This window comes from Heterodontus francisci, chromosome 13 (genome assembly GCF_036365525.1).
Source record: "Heterodontus francisci isolate sHetFra1 chromosome 13, sHetFra1.hap1, whole genome shotgun sequence".
Classification (NCBI taxonomy): domain Eukaryota; kingdom Metazoa; phylum Chordata; class Chondrichthyes; order Heterodontiformes; family Heterodontidae; genus Heterodontus; species Heterodontus francisci.
Window position 1 is genome coordinate 113,162,094 of NC_090383.1, and position 21,193 is coordinate 113,183,286.

At 40.4% G+C, this 21,193-nt stretch overlaps 2 protein-coding genes across 2 annotated transcripts in view; one reads left to right on the plus strand and one right to left on the minus strand.

The window, feature by feature from the left end:
• phf10 (PHD finger protein 10) overlaps positions 1-10,930 on the plus strand; it is a 32,077-nt gene extending 21,147 nt beyond the window's left edge. Inside the window, exons 9-12 of the mRNA XM_068045463.1 lie at positions 1,183-1,335; positions 7,802-7,910; positions 9,107-9,295; positions 10,676-10,930. Of these exons, the coding sequence (XP_067901564.1) occupies positions 1,183-1,335; positions 7,802-7,910; positions 9,107-9,295; positions 10,676-10,761 (537 nt within the window). The 3' untranslated portion in view covers positions 10,762-10,930. The remainder of the gene's footprint in view (positions 1-1,182; positions 1,336-7,801; positions 7,911-9,106; positions 9,296-10,675) is intronic.
• The window catches only part of LOC137376602 (endoplasmic reticulum membrane-associated RNA degradation protein-like), a 119,118-nt gene that overhangs the window by 94,802 nt on the left and 3,123 nt on the right, over positions 1-21,193 (minus strand). The gene's annotated exons all lie outside the window — the stretch shown is intronic.

The following is a 21,193-nucleotide window of genomic DNA, read 5'->3' on the forward strand; positions in this document are numbered from 1 at the left end:
CTTTTGGGAAGCTGGCATACTGGTATTTATGTACCTGCCCATGGTGCTCATATAAAACGCTTGATTCCATTTTCTTAAACTTCCAGGACTATGAAACTCATAGCTGCTTTTGAAAACGACCATTCTGTCCTGGTCTGAATCGTCACTTCCTGGGTGCACAAAAGTAATTTTTTAGGCTATGAAATCTCTGGGAATCCTGAGAATTGCCCGGGTATCTGCCCATATGATTTTAAATAGTAATGAAACCTATGCCTGTGAATACAAACTTGCAATGGACATTCTCTTAACGGACAATATTTTTTTGCTTCCCCAAATGGGCATAAGGGTCCAGGAATCACTACTTTGTCTACATGTATAAATGCATCAAAGTGTCATCAATAAACAGTTTTTTTTTTTTCTCACCTAGTTTTGATCTGGGACTAATTCTCGTCAAACAGTAGGTTCCATTTTAAAATTGACTCCATTATGAAATTCTAAGTTTTCATACCGATTCAGCCAATATTTAAATGCTCAACATCTTTGGTATGGTAATGTAAATTTTAACAGTAGTTTGTCAAGGGATTAGGTTTTTCAGTGGCAAAATCACTGCTTTCAGTTGCTGATTACATGAGAAAAATAGAAGTTGGCCTTTCAGCCCCTCAAGCCTATTCTGCCATTCAATTAGATCATGGCTAATCTGTACCTTAACTCCATTTACCCACCTTAGTTCCGTAACCCTAATGCCTAACAAAAATCTATGGATCCCAGTTTTGGAATTTTCAATTGACCCACAGCCTCAACAGCTTTTTATTTCCAAATTTCCACCACCCTTTTTGTGAAGAAGTGCTTCCTGACATGATCCCTGAATGGTCTAGCTTTAATTTTAAGGACATGCCTCCTTGTTATGGAATATTGGAAAAGCTCTGCTGTTGTTTGACTTTTTAGCATACATTCTGGCAGAGAAACCAGCATTGAGTAAATTTCACGTCAAAAGATTTCCAGTTCCTAAAGACATTTCCACGCCTATCTGTGTTTCTCTTATCGCATTGTATTGCTTTTGAATGGTTTTTCCAAAATCACCTATCAACTCATGGTGCCGTTTTTGTATTTTGGTCACGTTTATTTTATTTGAGTGAGTACAAATGTGTTTAAATCCTCTCAAGACTTAGTACCCAGCAGGCTATTGTTTCATTTTTGTTTCAGGATACCTCTTCTGGGAGCACAACAGATGGTGAAAGTCCTATTGAACATCAAGATGATTCCTCACAGGGCAAACAGACACCAAAAGAAAAAGGAACACGGCCATGGAAAGATGCAAAACGCAGTGTGACACCCAAATCAGTTACTGGGTACAAGGTAGAAGATAAAAGCCCCTGAGACTTCCTTTCTGATGAACCTCTCCCTGACTCTTTTTTTTTGTTGTACTGGGTAGAATTGGTCAGCCTGTACTAGCCACAGTCCACTAATGCATCTTCTGCTGTTTTTCGTCCTCTGCTTCCTTATCTTTCCCGGTTTTATTCCGCTTGAGACTTACTGGTGAAGCTACCGGGATTCTTTTTCCTATCAGAACTGTATTCGGCTTGTATTTTGTCCCCTCTGGGGCTTGCTGTTCTCAGTCTGCTAAAGCTACTGCTCTATTAGTACATACCTGTACTACATGTCACATTTAATTACTAACTTTTTATTGTTGTTAGATTCTAATGCTAAATAGCTAAAGAGCATACTTTATATATAAAGTCAAAGTTGTATTTTTGACAATTTTAGAAATGCATTTGTGTTTTATTTTATATTTCCTTGTAGCCTGGCAGCATTGTATGTTGTTTTTTTTTCTGGTTTCAATATTTGCCCTCCGAAGTTTTAGGCCAGTGGTTTTTTTTTCCAAGTAAAGGTTCATTAAGAATAATTAGCTTCAGAGTGAATATACAGTCCTTGGACTATTCCAGAATATAGGATTCAGGTTGATGAGCACTTGGACTAAAACCAATGCAAATCGCTTACTATAGTCCAGTGGCTATTAACTCAAGCTTGACAAACGGTATATGGCCAAACAACAATGGTTTTGGAACTCAATTTTGCCTGTTAACCATAAACAATTTGTGTTCTCCTAAACCATACTTTTAAATCGTTACTGCCCAGGTATGATCAGTTTTAGGAGGTGAATGGTGCATTGTAATTGTTAAGTAGTTCTTTGTCGGTGAGGAATGGATTACTTCTGAGGTTTAACTGTTTGTTGTCTGAGGTTAGTTTTAGCCTATGCAAGGGCTTGAGAATAAAAATCATTCATTTGTTTATTTCTCTCCTATTTCAGGCCAGTCTTAGTGTGGAAAGTTGGAGTGAAGTGTGTGTGAGCTTTACTGGAGGTTGGACTTTGTGGCTTTTTCTGTGTTAGGTGAGCGGCAGGGAGAAGAAACAAATCAAATCTGTGCAGCGTACTTATTCCATAGGCCTTGAAAATTATTTTAAAATGAAGTAAATTACCGAACACTTTAAATTTTTTTATTATCAGTATTCAAGGTTGCTTCAGTGCATTTTGTTATTTTTCATGGACTTTTTATAGGAAGTATATCGAGGGTTGAAAATAAAATGGGCAAACATGAATGGATGCTTGGGAATGATTAGCAGATAACCTCATTCCAGGGTTCTGATGCTCTTGTGTTTTATAGCCATTGTCCACAGCCCAGGGGAAATTACTCCCTGGAAATATTTTCCATGTACTTTTTTTTTTTTGGAGGTGTCAAGGTGAACATCAGTGATTTGTGATGAAAGTTAACAACTTTTAACATAATCGCTGCATGTTTACTGAGTGATAATTGGCAGTGGATTATGGACAAAGCTTATATTCCAACAAGCTCTGGTAACATGACTCAACTTGGGGGAAAAAAGGCATCAAGCAATGTTTATTCTGGCTGGTTCAGATGCTCTTTTCCCCATAGCTCAGCTGACTTGCTGAGCTATACAGGTCCCAAGTTTGATCACTTGTCTGTGCTGAGTTAGTTAATCTTAACAGAGGCCGTAGTAGATGTGCTAGGATTGGCCTTAGCAGTCCAGGCTGGGGAGGGGAATGTCAGCCAGAGATTCCACCCTCTGATCCTTGGGAAAGATGACTGTGGCCTGTGGAGCTATGTCTATCCCAGGCGATGAATTCCATTACCAAATTGCCTATGAATGCAAGAAAAAGTCAACATTTTCAGGTGGGGAGTTGAGAAGATTTGCAGGGAAAAATTCAGCCGTTTACTGCATTTGTGCCAAAATCCAAATAAAAACTATCTTGTTTTCGTTTGACAAAAATTGAGCAGCGTGCTTGCTTTTCCTTTTGAAGAGCAGCAATCAGTATTTGCCTTTCTGTTAAATATGGTCATTATGTACTTGGGGAATTGATTTTCACTAAGCAGTTAAGATGATCTAATCTATTAAGCTATGAATGTTTCAAATTAAGTTCACTGTGAAATATTGTGTTTTAGTGCTTAATTTTTTTTTGTGATTTTTAATTTTTAAAAAATCTTAACTAGATGTTTTTATTTATTTGCTCGTTATCCTCTTTTTTTTTAAATAAAAGCAGCTGTACTATACTGGGATGCTTGGAGGTAGATAGCAGGAGTAAAATTGGGCAAAAGAGCAACTACATTCTCCTTGACAGGCTGGAAGGGTTTTGATTCTGATTCTTGGGTCCAAACGAGCAGTTAGCATAGTGACAGATGCATAGCAGAACATGATTCTTTATTGCTTTATCTTAGCTGTATGTAGAAAATTACTTTGCATCACTCTGTCTGTACAAGCAAATGTGATAACCTTCAATTAGCTAATTGTCTTGGAATTGGAATTTCCTGACTCCGACTGTGACAAAAGACAGCTAGGTTGAAATGGCACCGTGCAACATTAGTAATGAATAGTAGTAATTTGAACAGGTTACATAAGCAATTTCACACCAGTGTGTTCATTTGCATTCGTCATTAGTCCTGTAGAACACAATTTCAAGCCAACTACTCTGGTACTGGCATCTTTCCCAGTCTGACATGAACGTTTGTCCTTAACATTACTCCTAAACTTGGCTTTCTACTTTTCCCACATATACAGCATTTGAGACTTCAGCGCCCCCTGCAGAGTCAGATATTTGAAATGTGTATTAGCTTTGGAGGCTCTCTGAAAGATCTGAAGTTTAGCTCACCAGGTAGAGAAATGATTTGTGGGAGCAGGAACTTTAAAAAATAAATAAATAAAATTGGGCTAAGCTTTGATTCTTTTCCTCTTTTTTTGGTCAAGGAGTAACCATGATAATGGTACTTTATGACATTGTAAACTGCAATTTGGAGTAGCTTTTTTTTTTCTGAACCAATTTTGCTGGTTCCTGTGAAACACAATCAGAATAATTAAATTTCCCTACAGTCATTCCAATTTGACGTGGAATGTTGGTGTGGAGCTTTTCATCCTCGCAATCCAGAAGTAGATTTTGGGTGGTATTACCGTACTACTGGACTAGGAAAGAAAGAAAACCATTTCTTTTCCAATAGCATATCTCTTTACTACTCCAGAAAGGTAGTTGCATATTTTGGATTTTGTTTTACCAGCAGATTGTGTTACAGTTGCAATTTGAAGTGTGAACACCAGTGGTTAAAGTGGAATTTAAGGGGAGATGGGGCTTTTGCCTTGAAAGATGAAACTTCTTTCTCCCAGTAGCACACTTTGGCCTCTGCCAGTTTGATGGTGGTTGTGCTTTTGCTGCTGTCAGAAGATCACGGGTTCAAGCCTCACTCTGTAAGGAAGTGCTGCCTTTCAGAGGTGTCATTAAACTGTGGCTCTGTCTATCTGTCTGTCTGAGTTAGGGCAATGTGAAAGATCCCATGGTACTATCCCATAACCAACATCACCAAGTCAGATGGACACATCACTTATCTTGTTGCTTCTGTTTGTGGGATCTTGCTGTATGTAAATTGGTTGCCACATTTGCTGACATAACCAGTATGCCTACACTTTGAAGTAATTCATTAGATGTGAAGTTCTTTGGGATGTTTTGGGGATTTGAAAGGGCCTACATAAATGCAAGTTATTTCATACTGATCCTTAGTTTTCTTTACAATCCTTTAATAACGAGTATCATATTCAATCCCAGGTTTTAGCTGTCAGGGTGTTACAATCTCTATTGTTGTTGAGAAGAGCAGGCTTTAATTTTTTTTTTTTAAAGCATTTGATGATTTTAAAGCTATCCCCTAACAGTAAATGAGAAATTTAGCCCTCAGTCTGAAATTCATCTTAACTATGGGAAAGGAACAGGGGACTAATTAGATAGCTTTTTTCAAAGAGTCGGCATAGGCACGATGGGCCGAATGGCCTCTTTGTGTACTGTATCATTCTGCCCCACTTATCATTTATATATTAATTTTAAAATATAGACTTTTATCTATTAACATATTGGAGAATATATAGGTATTTCCCTTGGAGGAGTTGCCCAGCGCAGCAATGGGAGGCGAGGTGGGCAAGAGTGTGGAGAAACTGCAGATTGAGAGGAGGAGGGAGGTCAGTACAAACATATATAAGTAGCAGCTGGGGAGGCAGCTGCAGTCGCATGGAGCTCAGGCAGTCAAAGAACTTGACTTGTACTGTAAATTATCCTGGCCCACCTTAACCACTGGTGGAACAATTCTTGAACTGTAAATGTGTAAGTCCTAAGCTGAGGGAAAACAAGTAAATTCTACTGATCTTGTTTGTTGAAGTTTGACAGAAGGGGCTTGAAAATGTCAGTTACATTTACACATCAAGCCAGAGTGTGATTATAATGTACATTTAACTTGTACAGCATTAGTATTTAGTTCTTGGCTATTGTAATCGCAGCATTATTAAGCTGCTGATGAGGCAAGAACGTAACATTAGCTTATTTTATTTAGTCACAAAGTAAGGTTCAACATAATTCATGGTCATCTATCAAACTGCACTTTTTTAATATGCTAAATAACCAACATGGATACAGTTTAATATGTTGCATCCTTTGCATATAAGCACTTTTTCTACATATGTAGCTGTTTATGGCTGTGTTGATGGTTGTAGAATGATCGTAATTTATTGAATGCATGGTGCATAGTTTCTCCTAGAGTAGCAGAACTTATGGAGAAACAGTAAAATGGAAGAGGGTTGTAACCAATCTGAACCGGAACTGTATTTCTGATTTTGCTGAGGGCTAGCACTCTAGGTATTAGTACAGTGAATCTTACAATGTTTTGATGTTCAAACTATAGTTTTCTGTTTTTTAAAAAATGTAGAAGAAATAATCTCAGAACTGTAAAAATAGTAAGATGTTTCATTATTTGAATAGTTTCCAAACTGCAGAACTTATTTTATAGTATGATATTTGAGGTGCTGTCTTTCAGTTCTGCAGCCTCAGTTTAAAAAGTACTTAAATACTTGTTACCAAATTTTTTGATGTAAACCTTTAACATCTGAACAACTTTTTAATAAAATATTAAGCCGATTTTAAGAGTGCCTCTGTCATCTTTTAGAAAGTGGATAGTATTCCAGTGTGACTTACATAGACTGCTCAACAGCCCAGTACCGATTCTTTTGGGTAAATGTATATTAAATGCTGAGATGACAGCAGTACTGTCAGGGTGCTGGAACGTGAATTAGTTAACATACGCATTTTTTCAATGCAAATTCTGTAATTTAATTGGGGATATTTTGTGGAAGTAGGTGAATGATATCTGTTTTATGTACTTTTTATATACTGTTTGGTTAAGAGCTCTTTTTACATTTTAAAACAATAGATTTTTCTTAAACTTTCAATACAAGCCAACAAAACAGGCTTTCCATCTTGAATGTTAAAACCTATGAAGGAGTATTTATTTTCTTAAAAATTTACCATGCCAGTGTTTCTGCTATTCTGGTATAGGAATATCTGTAATGTAGTTTCATTTATTTCAGCAGGAGGAAGGGGGATAAATCTACTGATATTTGGCAAGTTATATAAATACTAGTGGCTCTTTAGCTCCGATGCTCACAATAGGTTGGATGGTAGGTTGTTTTATAACAGGAGCATTATACTACATAACGCATAATTTTCTGCTAAAGTGGTTATGTTTAACTTTGCCTGTTCTCCTCTTTCCTTCTCCCCCATTTTCCCCGCTCTCCCCACCCCCACACCACTTTAAGACCACAAAATCAATTTGCTGTAAATAGGCACATCTTGAAGTCAATTGCTGTTATTGAGGGAAGTTTGACGATCGGCAGATGCTATAAATTTGGAAATGTGCTAGATGCAAGATTTTTGTTTACATGTGTGTTTGCATGTGTGTGTATAAATAGATACTAAAGGCTTTAGAAAATGGTAGTTTGGGAATAAAATGCTTTCAAGCATTTTAACTTTAGTTTTAATATGTTTCTAAATTTTCAGTACTAATTCGTATTTGCTTGAATTATTTGATTCCCTAATTACTGTTTATTTTAAGGGTCCCCCTCCCATTTTTTTAAAAAGTTGTTAAAAGTGGTCTGCTTTCAAAGTAGCTTGTTCTGTGTAGCCTTCCCAAGATCTGTCTTGGTCTTGATTGTCTGTCTGTTTTATGCTTTTTATACCATAAATGCATGCTCTCAGGTCGAGCCCCATACGTGTTTTAAGTGTTTTCTCAGTGTGTGTCTTCCGTGTAGTTTAATTATAATATTTAAGGCCAATCCACTGATTTAGCTTAAATAGTTGGTTTATATTTTTGCACCCAGAAGAAAGAAAATATTTTAAAACCAGGATTCTCTTTGCTCCTGCTGAGCCCTTACTCTGTATTCTGGACTGCTAGGTTCCACTGACATGATTTTTACAGTGCTGTTCTAACTATTGCCCTTCCAGCCTAAGATCATTCCAAATGCAATATGTGGGATTTGTCTAAAGGGTAGAGAATCCAACAAGAAAAGCAAACCTGAGGCACTCATACACTGCTCCCAGTGCGACAACAGTGGTAAGTTGGCCTAAATGGTGAAAAACATTCAGCCTCTTGTGTAATATATCTTTTGTAGTTTCTTCTGCCCTGAAAATGACAGTGAACTGGATAACACTGTAAGATGATAATGCAACACAGAAAACAGGCACTTCAGTACGTGGTGAATTGCTCAGTTATGCAATGCAATATCTTGCCTGTAAAATTGGGGTGAATTATGTGAGAGTAACACTTTTTAACTTGCTAAGGATTAAACTTTGTTTTTTTTCTATATAATATATAATTTTCTAATATACTAAAGACGTTGTAGAATCTTAAAAAAAAAAACTTCAGCGCACTAAACTGTCCACAGTTCTGGTTTCCATATTACAAACCAGAAGTACTGCAGAACTTGCAAATCTTTTTTGCACTAATGATACAAGATCTGAGAGGATACAACTATCAGGAAAGACTAGACAACATTGGGGTTCTTTTCTCCAGGAAAGTGAAAACTGAGAGGTGACCTGATAGAGGTCTTTAATATAATGGAGGGATTTCATTGGTTCGACATAGAGATGTTTCCACTTTTGGGGAGTCCAAAACTAGGGGCGTTAAATATAAAATAGTTACTAATAAATCAAAATAAAGAATTCATGAGGAACTTCTTTACTCAGAGTGATTAAGTACATGGAGGGAAAAGGAATAGCAGGATATGTTGATCGGGTAGGAGGAGGCTTGTGTGAAGCATAAACACCAGCAATACCTTACACTAAAGCAAAATGCTGCTGATGCTGGAATTCTGAAATAAAAACAGTAAATGCTCAGCAGGTCAGACAATCATCTGTGAAGATAAAAATAGTTAACATTTCAGGTCAGTGACCTTTTGTCTTCAAATGATGATCTGATGAATTGTCTTCAACCTGAAATGTTAACCCTGTTTCTCTCTCAGATGCTGCCTGACCTGCTGAATATTTGTAGCATTTTCTGTCTTTATTACCAGCATAGATCTGTTGGGCCGAATGGCCTGTTTTTGTGCTTTAAATTCAATGTTAATTTTTTAAAAAGCGCTAGGTGGAGAGGAACAGCTTGCATTTCACTGCTAGTTGTAACCAGCACAAGCGTGATTGCTATTGTTCTGTAGAATCGTCACAATTTAGTGTTCCTATTGAAAGTAACTTGGTAACTGATTTTTAAAAAGCGTATGCTTTGAGTGGATAATTTGCCAATGCTTTCCCTAGGTCATCCATCCTGCTTGGATATGCTGTCGGAGTTGGTGGCTGTAATAAAAACCTACCCATGGCAGTGTATGGAATGCAAGACATGCATAGTGTGTGGCCAGCCACACCATGAGGAAGAGATGATGTTTTGTGATCAGTGCGACCGTGGGTATCACACCTTCTGTGTAGGAGTTGCCTCCATCCCTTCAGGTAAATGTTCATTTGGATTTTGGAGCACTGTGTGCAACACCTGCTGATGCTGAAATATTACTGCCAGCTGTAGAAAAGGTGAATGTTTATATACTCTGAAATTGTGCTAGATGAGATTATTAACCTTAAGAGATGAACTTGCATTAAAGTAGTTTTACATTCCTGGGTCTCCATTATTCTTAGGATAATTTTATAATAACGGCAGTGTTGTATTGTGAAATACCCAATATAGAATTATATACAGTCTCCTTCTGGTAATTGCTATTTTCTTCAGAGAATTTGTATTAGGAACAGGCATAGACCATTTATCCCCTCGAGTCTGTTCTGCCACCATTCAATGAGATCATGGCTGATCTGTGACCTAACTCCATATACATGCCTTTGCCCCATATTCCTTAACATCTTTGGCTAACAAAAATCTATCAGTTGCCAATATAAAATTTACAATAGGCATAGCATCAATTGCCATTTGCAGAAAACAGTTCCAAACTTCTACCACCCTTTGTATAGAAGTGTTTCCTAATTTTACTCCTGAAAGGTCTGGCTCAAATTTTTAGGCTATGCCCCCTAATCCTAGCCTCCCCAACCAACGGAAATAGATTTCTCTCTACCCTATCTGTTCCCCTTAATATCTTGAAAACTTTGATCAAATCACCCCTCAACCTCCCAAATTCCAGGGAATACAAGCCTATGTAATCTCTCCTCGCAATTTAACCCTTGTTCAGGCATCATTCTGTTAAGTCTACAATGCACTCCCTCCAAGGCCAGTACATCCATCCTAAGATGTGGTGCCCAGAACTGCTGACAGTACTCCAGGTATGGTCTAACCAGGGCTTTGAATAGCTGAATGAATTAGCCAATAACAAAGTGGGAGTTTAATATGTATAAACTCAGTTATCAGTTATTTTGGATTAAGGGCCTTGGGACATTTTACTATGATAAAGGTGCTATATAAATGCAAGTTGTTGTATGCAATTTGAGGGTCACATTCACAGTGCAGGGGAGGAGAAAATACAGTTAAAAGCAGCAAACAAGCAATAATAAATAGGAAAGAAAATGCTGAAAAATGCATCTTTTAAAAACACTGGAAAATTATCATGTGATCTCATGCACAGACTAAATGATCAGAATAATGTGTCACTAAATACTAATTGGTCACCTCAGTACTTGAATATATCTCATTTGATTTTCCTGAACCATCAAGTTGAGTTCTTTATGGCAGAATCAGAATTATTAGGATAACCTGCTAGTGCACCACATCTTGTTTATGTCAGGCCCCTTTGGATCCTGGTTCAGTGACGCTGTTGGATGATCCTGGGCCGTGTATTGTGATTTCAATCTAAACATGATCCAATGTAACACTCTTTTGAATTGTTTCAGGTCGTTGGATATGTGAGTGCTGTGCGAATGTTCCTTCCACAATAAAGAAAGGGGCACGGAGAGGAAAAAGTAACAAAGAAGGATAAAGCTACGACATCAGAATCAATCCAGGAAATGTGTGGCCAGATTAAAGTTCCTACCGAAGCTTTGGCCGGCTAGGAATGGCAGGTGCTTATGTGATCTCAGTGTTTTATAAATATCATATTTACGTTATTGGTATGGAAAAAATATTTTGAACCAAATAAAATGACAGGCTGAAACAATTCCAAGTGGTTGCATGGATTTATTTGGGGTGACATTGTGCTGTTGGGATTTTTCAACCAACTGGAAACTGCAGCAGAATTTGTGGATAGAAAATTAATGATTTAGTTGCCTTAGTAGGGACACAGGAACAGGAGCAGGCCATTCAGCCCCTCAGGGCCTTCTCTGCCAATCAATCAGATCATGGCCAGTCTGTACCTCAACTCCATTTACCTGCCTTTGCTCCATTTCTTTTGATATCCTTACCCAACTAATATCAATCAACCTCAGTTATGAAAGTTCCAATTGTCTGAGCACCCACAGCCTTTTGGAGAGAGGAGTCCAAGTTGCTACCACCCTTTGAGTGGAAAAACTGCTGATTTCACTCCTGATTGGTCCAGCTCTGATTTTAAGATTGGGGCTCCTTGTTCTTGATTTCCCACCAGAGGAACTAACTTCCCTGTATCTACCTTAGTCGTTTTATTGTTTTAAATACCTCTACCTTCTAAACTCAATTCTGGAACATTTCTTCTTGAACTTAGTACCTCTCTCCTCACTTTCAAAAGCCTCCTTAAAGCCTACCTCTTCAGTCACCTTGTTCAGGTTTGACCTGCTCATTGCCTGTTCTTCCTGTTTGTGAAGTGCTTTGAGACATTTGACTACTTTCATGGCACTATGTAAATATGAATTGCAAGTAGATGGAATGTTGTTTATGCAGTTGCCTCATTAGCAGATAAATCCTAAATCAAGAACATCAGGGTCTGTTGGTATCTACAGATTGACAGACACACTATAAAATTGAAAGAGTGACCTTGACTTTATTGGAGGGGATCCTTCTCTTTGGATTTTCTGCCTGCCGCACCCCAGACTCATTTTCCTGAGTCGGGTACATTTATGCATGCCAAGCTCGGTGGGTGGGGTGCGGTTGGTGGTGATTCTGGTCCATACAAGTGTGGCGAATCCCACTTGTGCTACAACAGGGCACTGCTGTACCACGAGCCATGAGTGCCATTAAATGACCCAAAGATCCAGCCGTATGTCTCACTGAGAAACCTTGGTCAAGATCAGCGTCAATGTAATAAAAACAAAAAAATGCTGGAAATACTCAGGTCGGGCAGCATCTGTGGAGAGAAACGGAGTTAACGTTGCGGGTCAATCAAAAGGATGATGGTAATTATCACGACTCTTCCCTTTTATTCTTTCTCTCTTCCCACCCTTTCCCTGCTTCATCTTTTTATTGTTTTAAATACCTCAACCTCCTAAACTCAATTCTGGAACATTCTTTTTGGCTTACTACCTGTCTCCCCACCTTTTGAAAGCCTCAAACAAAAGCATAAATTTGATGCGGACCTGGCCTTAGCCCACTTCCTTGTCTCCATATATGTGCAGCGGATAGGAGCAGTCAGCTGTCCTTTGTGACTTTGAGGCTCAATGGTATGAATCTAAGCACAGAATAGTTGAAACTTATGGATGCTAAGTTAATTTGTATGAACTTTGTAATTGATTGGGGGCGGGGGGTTGCTGTGGTGTGCAGAGGAGGAAATCTTGAACTTGGATCAATGATAACCTTCTGACTCAGGTGAGAATGCTATGTCTCCAGCCACTTATGAGGAGAGTGGGCTTTTGCCACGTAAGTTGAAACTTATTTCTCCCAGTCGCACTTTGGCCTTTGTCAGTTTTTCTCAATAATCTAGCAAAGCCTCAATTTTAAAATTTTCATTCTCGTTTCCTGATCTGTCCATGACCTTGTCTCTTCCTGTCTCTATAACCATCTTCTGCCTTACAACCCTCAGATCTCTGCACTCTGACAATCTGGCTCCTTGCAAATCCTCAATGGTCATCATTCCGCCACTGGCTGCCATGCCTTCATCTGTCCTGGCCCTAAGCTCTGTAATTCCTTCCCTAAATCTTTCCCCCTCACAACCTCTCCTTTTTAAGACACTCCTTAAAACCTTGCACCTGTCCTACTACCTATTTGGCACAGTGTCAATTTTTGTGTGATAATGCTCCTGTGAAATGCCTTGGGATGCTTTACTGCTTTAAAGGTGCTAAATAAATGCAAGTTGTTGTTCTTGCCTCTGAGTCAGAATGTCATGGGTTTAAGCTGTACTCCAGGACTTGAATGTCATTATATTGATAAATGTCGGCACTCCACCTGTGATTTTCCGATACACAACAGTGGTGGGTGAGGCCTGGAAAGATCTACCCTATTGTCTCTACTGTTGAATATTTTGTAATTGACTCTAGTGAATCCCTCCCAAAAAACACAGCTATTGGACTTATTTCCTGTGATCCTATTTGTTTTTTAATTGGAACTGCATCACTACTTTTCAATTCATCCTGTGTTTAGTGTTTAATGAGCCATGAAAAGATTCCTACCGCAGCTTTCCACTATTTATTCTCTAATTTCCTCAAGTATTTCTCGATGAATTCCATCTGTTCAAGTACCAGTTCATCTATCCTTTTAAAGTACCATTTCATTACTGATTTGTTTTCTTTATGGACATGGGTGATTGACTTACCCATCCAAATACTTGGAAGAGCTCATCACACTTTTCTTCTTCAACTTGTTGAAATTTCCTTTCTTTTTATACAATCAGTATGTTTCTCCACTCCAGCTTCCTTAGCCCTCTTAATTATTAAGGGTACCTCATATTCTGTAATACTTTATACTTCCATGCTGCCAGTATCCTCTCTGACACTTAAGTCCTGTTCACCAATCACCCACCCCTGCTCACTGACCTTCAGCTGTCTGGGCCCTAAGCTCTGGTATTCATTTTGTAAACCCCTCTACTTTTCTCTCCTTTTTAAGACACTCCTTAAAACTCTTTGACTAAGCTTATTGTCTTAATATCTCCTTATATTGCTTGGTGCCAAATTTTGTTTGATAACCTTCCTGTGATACACCTTAGAAGTTTTATTACACTAAAAGCGCTACAGAAATGCAAGTTTTTGCTGATGGAGGTATGGTGAAATTATTTCCATGCACATAGTCAGAAAAGGATATCCTTGCAAGAGTTGGCCTTGTGTAATAAAGATGAAGCATGTGAATTTTGTTTAGTGAGTAAGGTATGATGGTCATATTTCCATACTCTGCTGCTCTTCAGCCTGATAAGTTTGGCCTGTTATGCATTCTAATGCTCCTTGTGCTCTTTCTCATCTTGTTTTTCAATGTGATCTGAGTTCATGCTGGCATGGACAAAATGGTGCATTTGGAGAGGAATGTGCTGAGCCTTGTACTGTGTTCAAGACCCAGAAGAACACCAGTTAAGCTTCTTACACTCCAGATACATTACAATTGCAACACAGCTGTATGTGAAAATATATGATGTTGCCTGTACCTAGAGGAAGCCACAAAAGTACTGAGAACCTGAATAGACTGGATATGGGTTTTTGCTCAAACAAAATAAGGTTGCTGAAAGTAGAGACATGTTGTTGAAACTTTTCATCTTGCACTCATCAGGACAATCCGCAGGAATACCAATGTAAGGGAAAATAGCAACTTTATACTGTATGAGAAGAGAGTGCTGATTTGTTGGCAAGTGAACTCTGATTGGTAGAGGCATTGCCATGGAGAATGCACCTGTTTACGGCGACTGACAATTAACTGCCAAGCTTTGTTTGAAATTTAAACCAGGTAGCTTGACTGGTCAAGGCCTTGCCCTGAGGAATGAATCAGCGAATGCTGTCACTTATTTTGTTTAGCTAAAACAGGCACAATGTGTGTATATGTTCTTTGTCTGCAAAGAACAGGGCCCTGTGTATTAGTATATGTAGCTTCCAGTACGCGCAATTGCGCCACGCTCTGAGCCCTACTAAGAATCTTAAATTGGTTAACAGTGTAATTCTTATCACAGGATTATTTAGCACTCAGTTAACTGTCAGTCACCATAAACTGGTGCATTCTCCATGGAAACACCTCTACCAGAGTTTACACGCCAACCAATCAGCACTCTCTTCATAAAGTATAAAATTGTTGTTTTTCCTTACATTGGTATTCTTGCAGATTGTCCTGATGAGTGCAAGACGAAAAGCTTTGACAACATGTCTGTATTTTCAGCAATACTCAAATTCTATACCACCAAACGACTATTTAAAATAAGAATGTGTGTCTTTCTGCATCTCTCTCAGGTTGCATCCTACTGGTGAATTCTTGCCTCCGTGCGGTTACCCTTGAGTGTCATTGCACATGGAAATTAAAAAATTTTAATTCGCAGTACCTGAAAACAGAAAGCAAAGGGAAGTAAATACCAAAACATATGTACAATTCATTCCCGTAATGGTAGTGCTCACACCACACCATGAAGGTAAAGCTGTGGCAAACACAGGTGTAAGAAGTGGCTAAACATGTGCAAAAGAACTTGGAATCAAAGTACAGTGAGAAAGAGGCCATTTCCCATGTCGCAACAATTTTTTTCAAGTATTTATCCAACTCCCTTTTGAAGGCTATTATTGAATCTGTATCCACCACTCTATCAGGCAGTGCATTCCAAATCCTAACCAGTCATTACATTAAAGTTTTTTCTCGTCACATCTGACTCTCATCAATTTCCATAAATCTGTAGCCTCTGGTTATTGGGCCTTCAGCCATTGGAAACAGTTTCTCATCATTTACTCTGTTGACACCCTTCATGTAGGACAAATAGCATTGTCTATCCTGGTGATTCATTGGTCATCATGAGGGATATGGTAGGGCAGAAGCACATGAGGGGGATGTGACACATGAATCTGTGCTTTTTAGCAAATGATTGGCCTCAGTCTTGATGGTAAATGATGTGAAATTGTTATATATCAACTAGGCAGAGGTTTTCCATTTTGTTGGAATTCCAGCACATCTCCAGCAGAGCAGGATTTCTATATGTCTCAAGTGCCTGTGCCCTGCCCCCACTGATTTTTCTGGAGCCAGGATAGATTAAACGATTTGGGCAGGCTTCCAGTAGAGAACCTGGCTTGTGTGGGTGGGATTAGAAAATGGCTGAAGCACACATTAGAGACCTATAGCCTATGGGGCTGGCTAAAAAATTCTGCAGTTTAAATGCCTTAGCTAATACAATTGATCCATTCCATCTGCTGGAGCTATGCTGGTGAGCTAGTGTAACTCCAGCCACAAATCCTGCCCTCAATTTTTTGAGTATAGTAGTCTTCCTGACACTGCTGTTATGGCTCAAAAGCACACTGTCAATCGCATTGAGTTCATCAGTTATTAAACAAAGATTTGCATTTCTATAACGCTCTTCACGACCTCGGGATGTCCCAAAGGTATTTACAAAATACCTCGGAAGTTTATGTTCTGTGCTCTGCTGCTGCTCTTCAGATTAAAAGCTTGTTAGTCATGTTGACTTTTTCGTGTATAATGGTCAGCCTCACACACTCATATTCTAGGGGCTGATACTGTTAACTATGTTGGACATATTCAAGGATATGTTCAGCCTCACATTGATTATACTTCTGATGCATTATACTTCAGACACTGAAAGTATGATGATGGAAACATCAGGAATGATTTTTGCTATTTCAGCAAAATCAGGGCTGAGCCTGCCCAAAGTACTGTACTGATAGCAAGGAAGACTAGCCCTGTCTAATTTTCAGAAGTTCCCTCTGCATGCAAAATTAATGCTTGGAGCTTGGCCACAGCGGTTACCTAGATGTGAGAAATCAGGCAAAACGGCTGGAGACAACATAATTTGGTAATAAAACTACTCCTTATTTATTCTTTTATGGGATGTGGGCATCGCTGGCAAGGCCAGCATTTGTTGCCCATCCCTAATTGCCTTTGAGAAGGTGATGGTGAGCTGCCTTCTTGAACTGCTGCAGTCCATCTGGTGCGGGTACACCCACAGCATGGTTAGGGAGTTCTAGGATTTTGATCCAGCGACAGTGAAGGAACGGCGATATATTTCCTCGTCAAGTTGTTGTATGACTTGGAGGGAAACTTGGTGGTGTCTGCTGCCCTTGTTCTTCTAGGTAGTAGAGGTCATAGGTTCGGAAGATGCTGTCAAAGGAGGCATGGTGAATTGCTGGAGTGCATCTTGTAGATGGTACGTACTGCTGCCACTGTACGTTGGTGAAGGAGAAAGTGAATGTTTAAGGTGGTGGATGGAGTGCCAATCAAGTGGGCTGCTTTGTCTTGGATGATGTCAAGCTTCCTGAGTGTTGTTCAAGCCGCACTCATCCAGGCAAGTGGAGTGTATCCATCACAGTCCTGACTTGTGCCTTGTAAATGGTGGACAGACTTTGGAGTGAAGAGATGGGTTACTCACCACAGAATTCCTAGCCTCTGACCTGCTCTTGCAGCCACAGTATTTATGTGGCTGCTGCAGTTCAGTTTCTGGTTGATCATGGGGGATTCAGCAATGGTAATGCAGTTGTATGTCATGGGGAGATGGTTAGATTCTCTCTTATCGGAGATGGGCATTGCCTAGCACTTGTGTAGCATGAATGCTCCAAGCCATTTATCAGCCAAAGCCTGAATGTTATCCAGGTCTTGCTGCATCTGGACACGGGCTGTTTCAGTATCTGAGGAATTGCGAGTGGTGCTGAACATTGTGCAATCATCAGCGAACATCCCCACTTTCTACCTTATAATTGAAGGAAGGTCATAGATGAAGCAGCTGAAGATGGTTGGGCCTAGGACACTACCCTGAGGAACTCTTGCAGCGATGTCCTGGCGCTGAGATGATTGGCCTCCAACAACCACAACCATCTTCCTTTGTGCTAGGTATTACTCCAACCAGTGGACAGTTTCCCCCTTGATTTTCATTGACTTCAGTTTTGCTAGGGCTCTTTGAAGCCACATTCTGTCAAATGCTGCCTTGATATCCAGGGCAATCACTCTCACCTCAGCTCTTGAGTTCAGCTCTTTTGTTCATGTTTGGACCAAGGCTGTAATGAAGTCAGGAGCCGAGTGACCCTTGCGGAACCCAGACTGAGCATCAGTGAGTAAGGCATTGCTGTTTAAGTGCCGCTTGATAGCACTGTCAACAACATCTTCCATCACTTTGCTGATGATCAGGAGTAGACTGATGGGGCAGTAATTGGCTCAATTGGATTTGTCCTGCTTTTTATGTGTAGGACATACCGGGGCAATTTTCCACATTGCCAGGTAGATGACAGTGTTGTAGCTGTACTGGAACAGCTTGGCTCGGGGCACAGCTAGTTATGCAGCACAACTCTTCAGTACTACAGCTGGGATATATTTTCAGGACCTATAGCCTTTGCGGTATCCAGTGCCTTCAGCTGTTTCTTGCTATCACATGGAGTGAATCAGATTGGCTGAAGACTGGTATCTGTGATGCTGGGGACCTCAGGAGGAGGCCGAGATGGATCATCCACTCGGCACTTCTGCCTGAAGATGGATGCAAATGCTTCAGCCTTGTCTTTTGCACTGATGTACTGGGCTCCCCCATCACTGAGAACAGTGATATTTGTGGAGCCTCCTCATCCTGTTAGTTGTTTAATTTGTCCACCACCATTCTTGACTGGATGTGGCAGGAGTGCAGAGCTTAGATCTGATCTGTTGGTTGTGGGATCGCTTAGCCCTGTTTATTGCATGCTGCTTCTGCTCTTTGGCATGCAAGTAGTCCTGTGTTGTAACTTCACCAAGCTGACACCTCATTTTTAGGTGCTGCTCCTGGCAGGCTTTCCTGCACTCCTCATTAAACCAGGGTTGATCCCCTGGGTTAATGGTAATCGAAGAGTATTTTTTTATTCTTTTATGGGATGTGGGCATCGCTGGCTGGGCCAGCATTTATTACCCATCCCTAATTGCCCTTGAACTGAGTGGCTTACAAGGCCATTTCAGAGGCAATTAAGAGTCAACCACATTGCTGTGGGTCTGGAGTCACATGTAGGCCAGACCAGGTAAGGACGACAGATTTCCTTTCCTAAAGGACATTAGTGAACCACTTGGGTTTTTACAACTATCGACAATGGTTTCATGGTCACCATTAGACTAGTGTGGGATATTCTGAGCCATGAGGTTACACATTATGTTTGAACACATTTCTGCTACTGCTGATGGTCCACAGCACTTCATGGTGGCCAGTTTTGAGGTGCCAGATCTGTTCTGAATCTATCCCATTTAGCATAGTGGTAGTGCCACACAACAAGATGGAGGGTATCCTCAGTGTGAAGATGGGACTCTCCTGTCAATACAAATTTCATAACTGCTTACACAGAGGTTGGCAAGAGACTGAATGGAGTCTTCCAGGTCATTCAGTCTCAGAGACACAGAGAAAGAACTTGCATTTATATAGTGCCTTCCACATTGCCAGGGCATCCCAAATATAATGAAAGGATATTTTTTGAAATGCAGTCACTGTTAATGTGCATACAAGGATTTTAAGCACAGGGAGAACTCACAAATGGCAAAGCAGATGATCTGCTTTTGGTGATCTTTATTGAGAGCTGAATCTAGTCCAGGATGCTGGGAGAATACTCTGCTTTCTTTGAATGAGATCTTTTAAATGTACTTGAGCTGTTAGAAGGGACCTCGGTTTAACATCTCACCTTGTTTAAACCCACCCCAACAACACTAGCAAACCTCCCAGCAAGGATGTTGGTCCTGTTCCAGTTCAGGTGCAACCCGTCCAACTTGTACAGGTCCCACCTTTGCCAGAAACAGACCTAGTGATCCAGGAAACCAAAGCCCTCCCACCTGCACCACCTCCTCAGCCACGCATTCATCTGCTCTATCCTCCTATTCCTATACTCACTAGCACGCGGCACCGGGAGTAATCCAGAGATTACAACTTTTGAGGTCCTGCTTTTTAATCTGCTACCTAGCTCCCTAAATTCTTGTTGCAGGATCTCATCCCTCTTTCTACCTATGTCATTGGTACCAATGTGCACCACGACCTCTGACTGTTCACCCTCTCCCTTCAGAATGTCCTGCAGCTGCTCCAAGACATCCTTGACCCAAGCACCAGGGAGGCAACATACCATCCTGGAATCTCGTTTGCGGCCACAGAAACACCTGTCTGTTCCCCTTATAATTGAATCTCCTATCAGTATGGTTCTCCCACTCTTTTTCATCCCCTCCTGTGCAGCTGCACCATCGGTGGTGCCACGAACTTGGCTGTGGCTGCTTTCCCCTGGGAGGACATCCCACCCAACAGTATTCAAAGAGATATATCTGTTTGAGAGGGGGATGGCCACAGGGGACTCCTGCACTACCTGCCTGCGTCTACTACTCCTCCTGGTGGTCACCCATCCCTTTTCTGCCTCTGAAGCCATTACCTGCGGTGTGACCATCTGGCTAAATGTGCTATCCACAATGTCCTCAGCATCGCGGATGCTCCACAGTGAGTCCATCCGCAACTCCAGCTGCACAATGCGGTCAGCTGGTAGCTGCAGCTGGACACACTTCCTGCACGCATGGTCGCCAGGGATACTGAAAGTGTCCCTGATTTCCCACATAGTGCAGGAAGAGCAAGCCACGGGGCTGAGCTTTCCTGCCATGACTTAGCCTGGACATCAATACTTCCTAATGCTCACCATTTAAGAAATACTCTGCATTTCTGTTTTTCCTGCCAAAGTGGACAACTTCACATTTTTCCACATTATAGTCCATCTACCATGTTCCTGCCCACTCATATAGCCTGTCGACATCCTCTTGAAGCCTCTTTGCATCCTCGTCACAACTCACATTCCCACCTAGTTTTGTGGGCAAACCTGGAAATATTATATTTGGTCCCCACATCCAAATCATTGATATAAATTCTGAATAGCTGGGGCCCAAGTACTGATCCTTGTGGTACCTGACTAGTCACAGCCTGTCAACTTGAGAATGATGCATTTATTCCTACTCTCTGTTTTCTGTCCGTTACGGAATTCTCAATCCATGCCAGTCTATTACCCCCAATCCCATATGCTCTAATTTTGCTTACTAACCTCCTTTGTGGGACCTTATTGAAAGCCTTCTGAAAATCCAAATACACCACATCTACTGGTTCCCCCTTCCCCCTGTTTGTTACATCTTCAAAAAACTCCAACAGCTTTGTGAAATATGATTTCCCTTTTATAATCCATGTTGACTCTGCCCAATCCTACCATTATTTTCTTAGTGTCCAGTTATAACATTCTCTATAATAAATTCAAGCACTTTCCCTACTACTGATGTCAGGCTAACAGGTCTGTAGTTCTCCGTTTTCTCTCAACCCTCCTTTCTTAAATAGTGAGGTTACATTTGCACTCCCTCAGTATTGCACTGCAGTATCAACCTAGGGTTATGCGCTCAAGTCTGCAGTGGCACTTGATTCTGTGATCTTCTGATGTAAA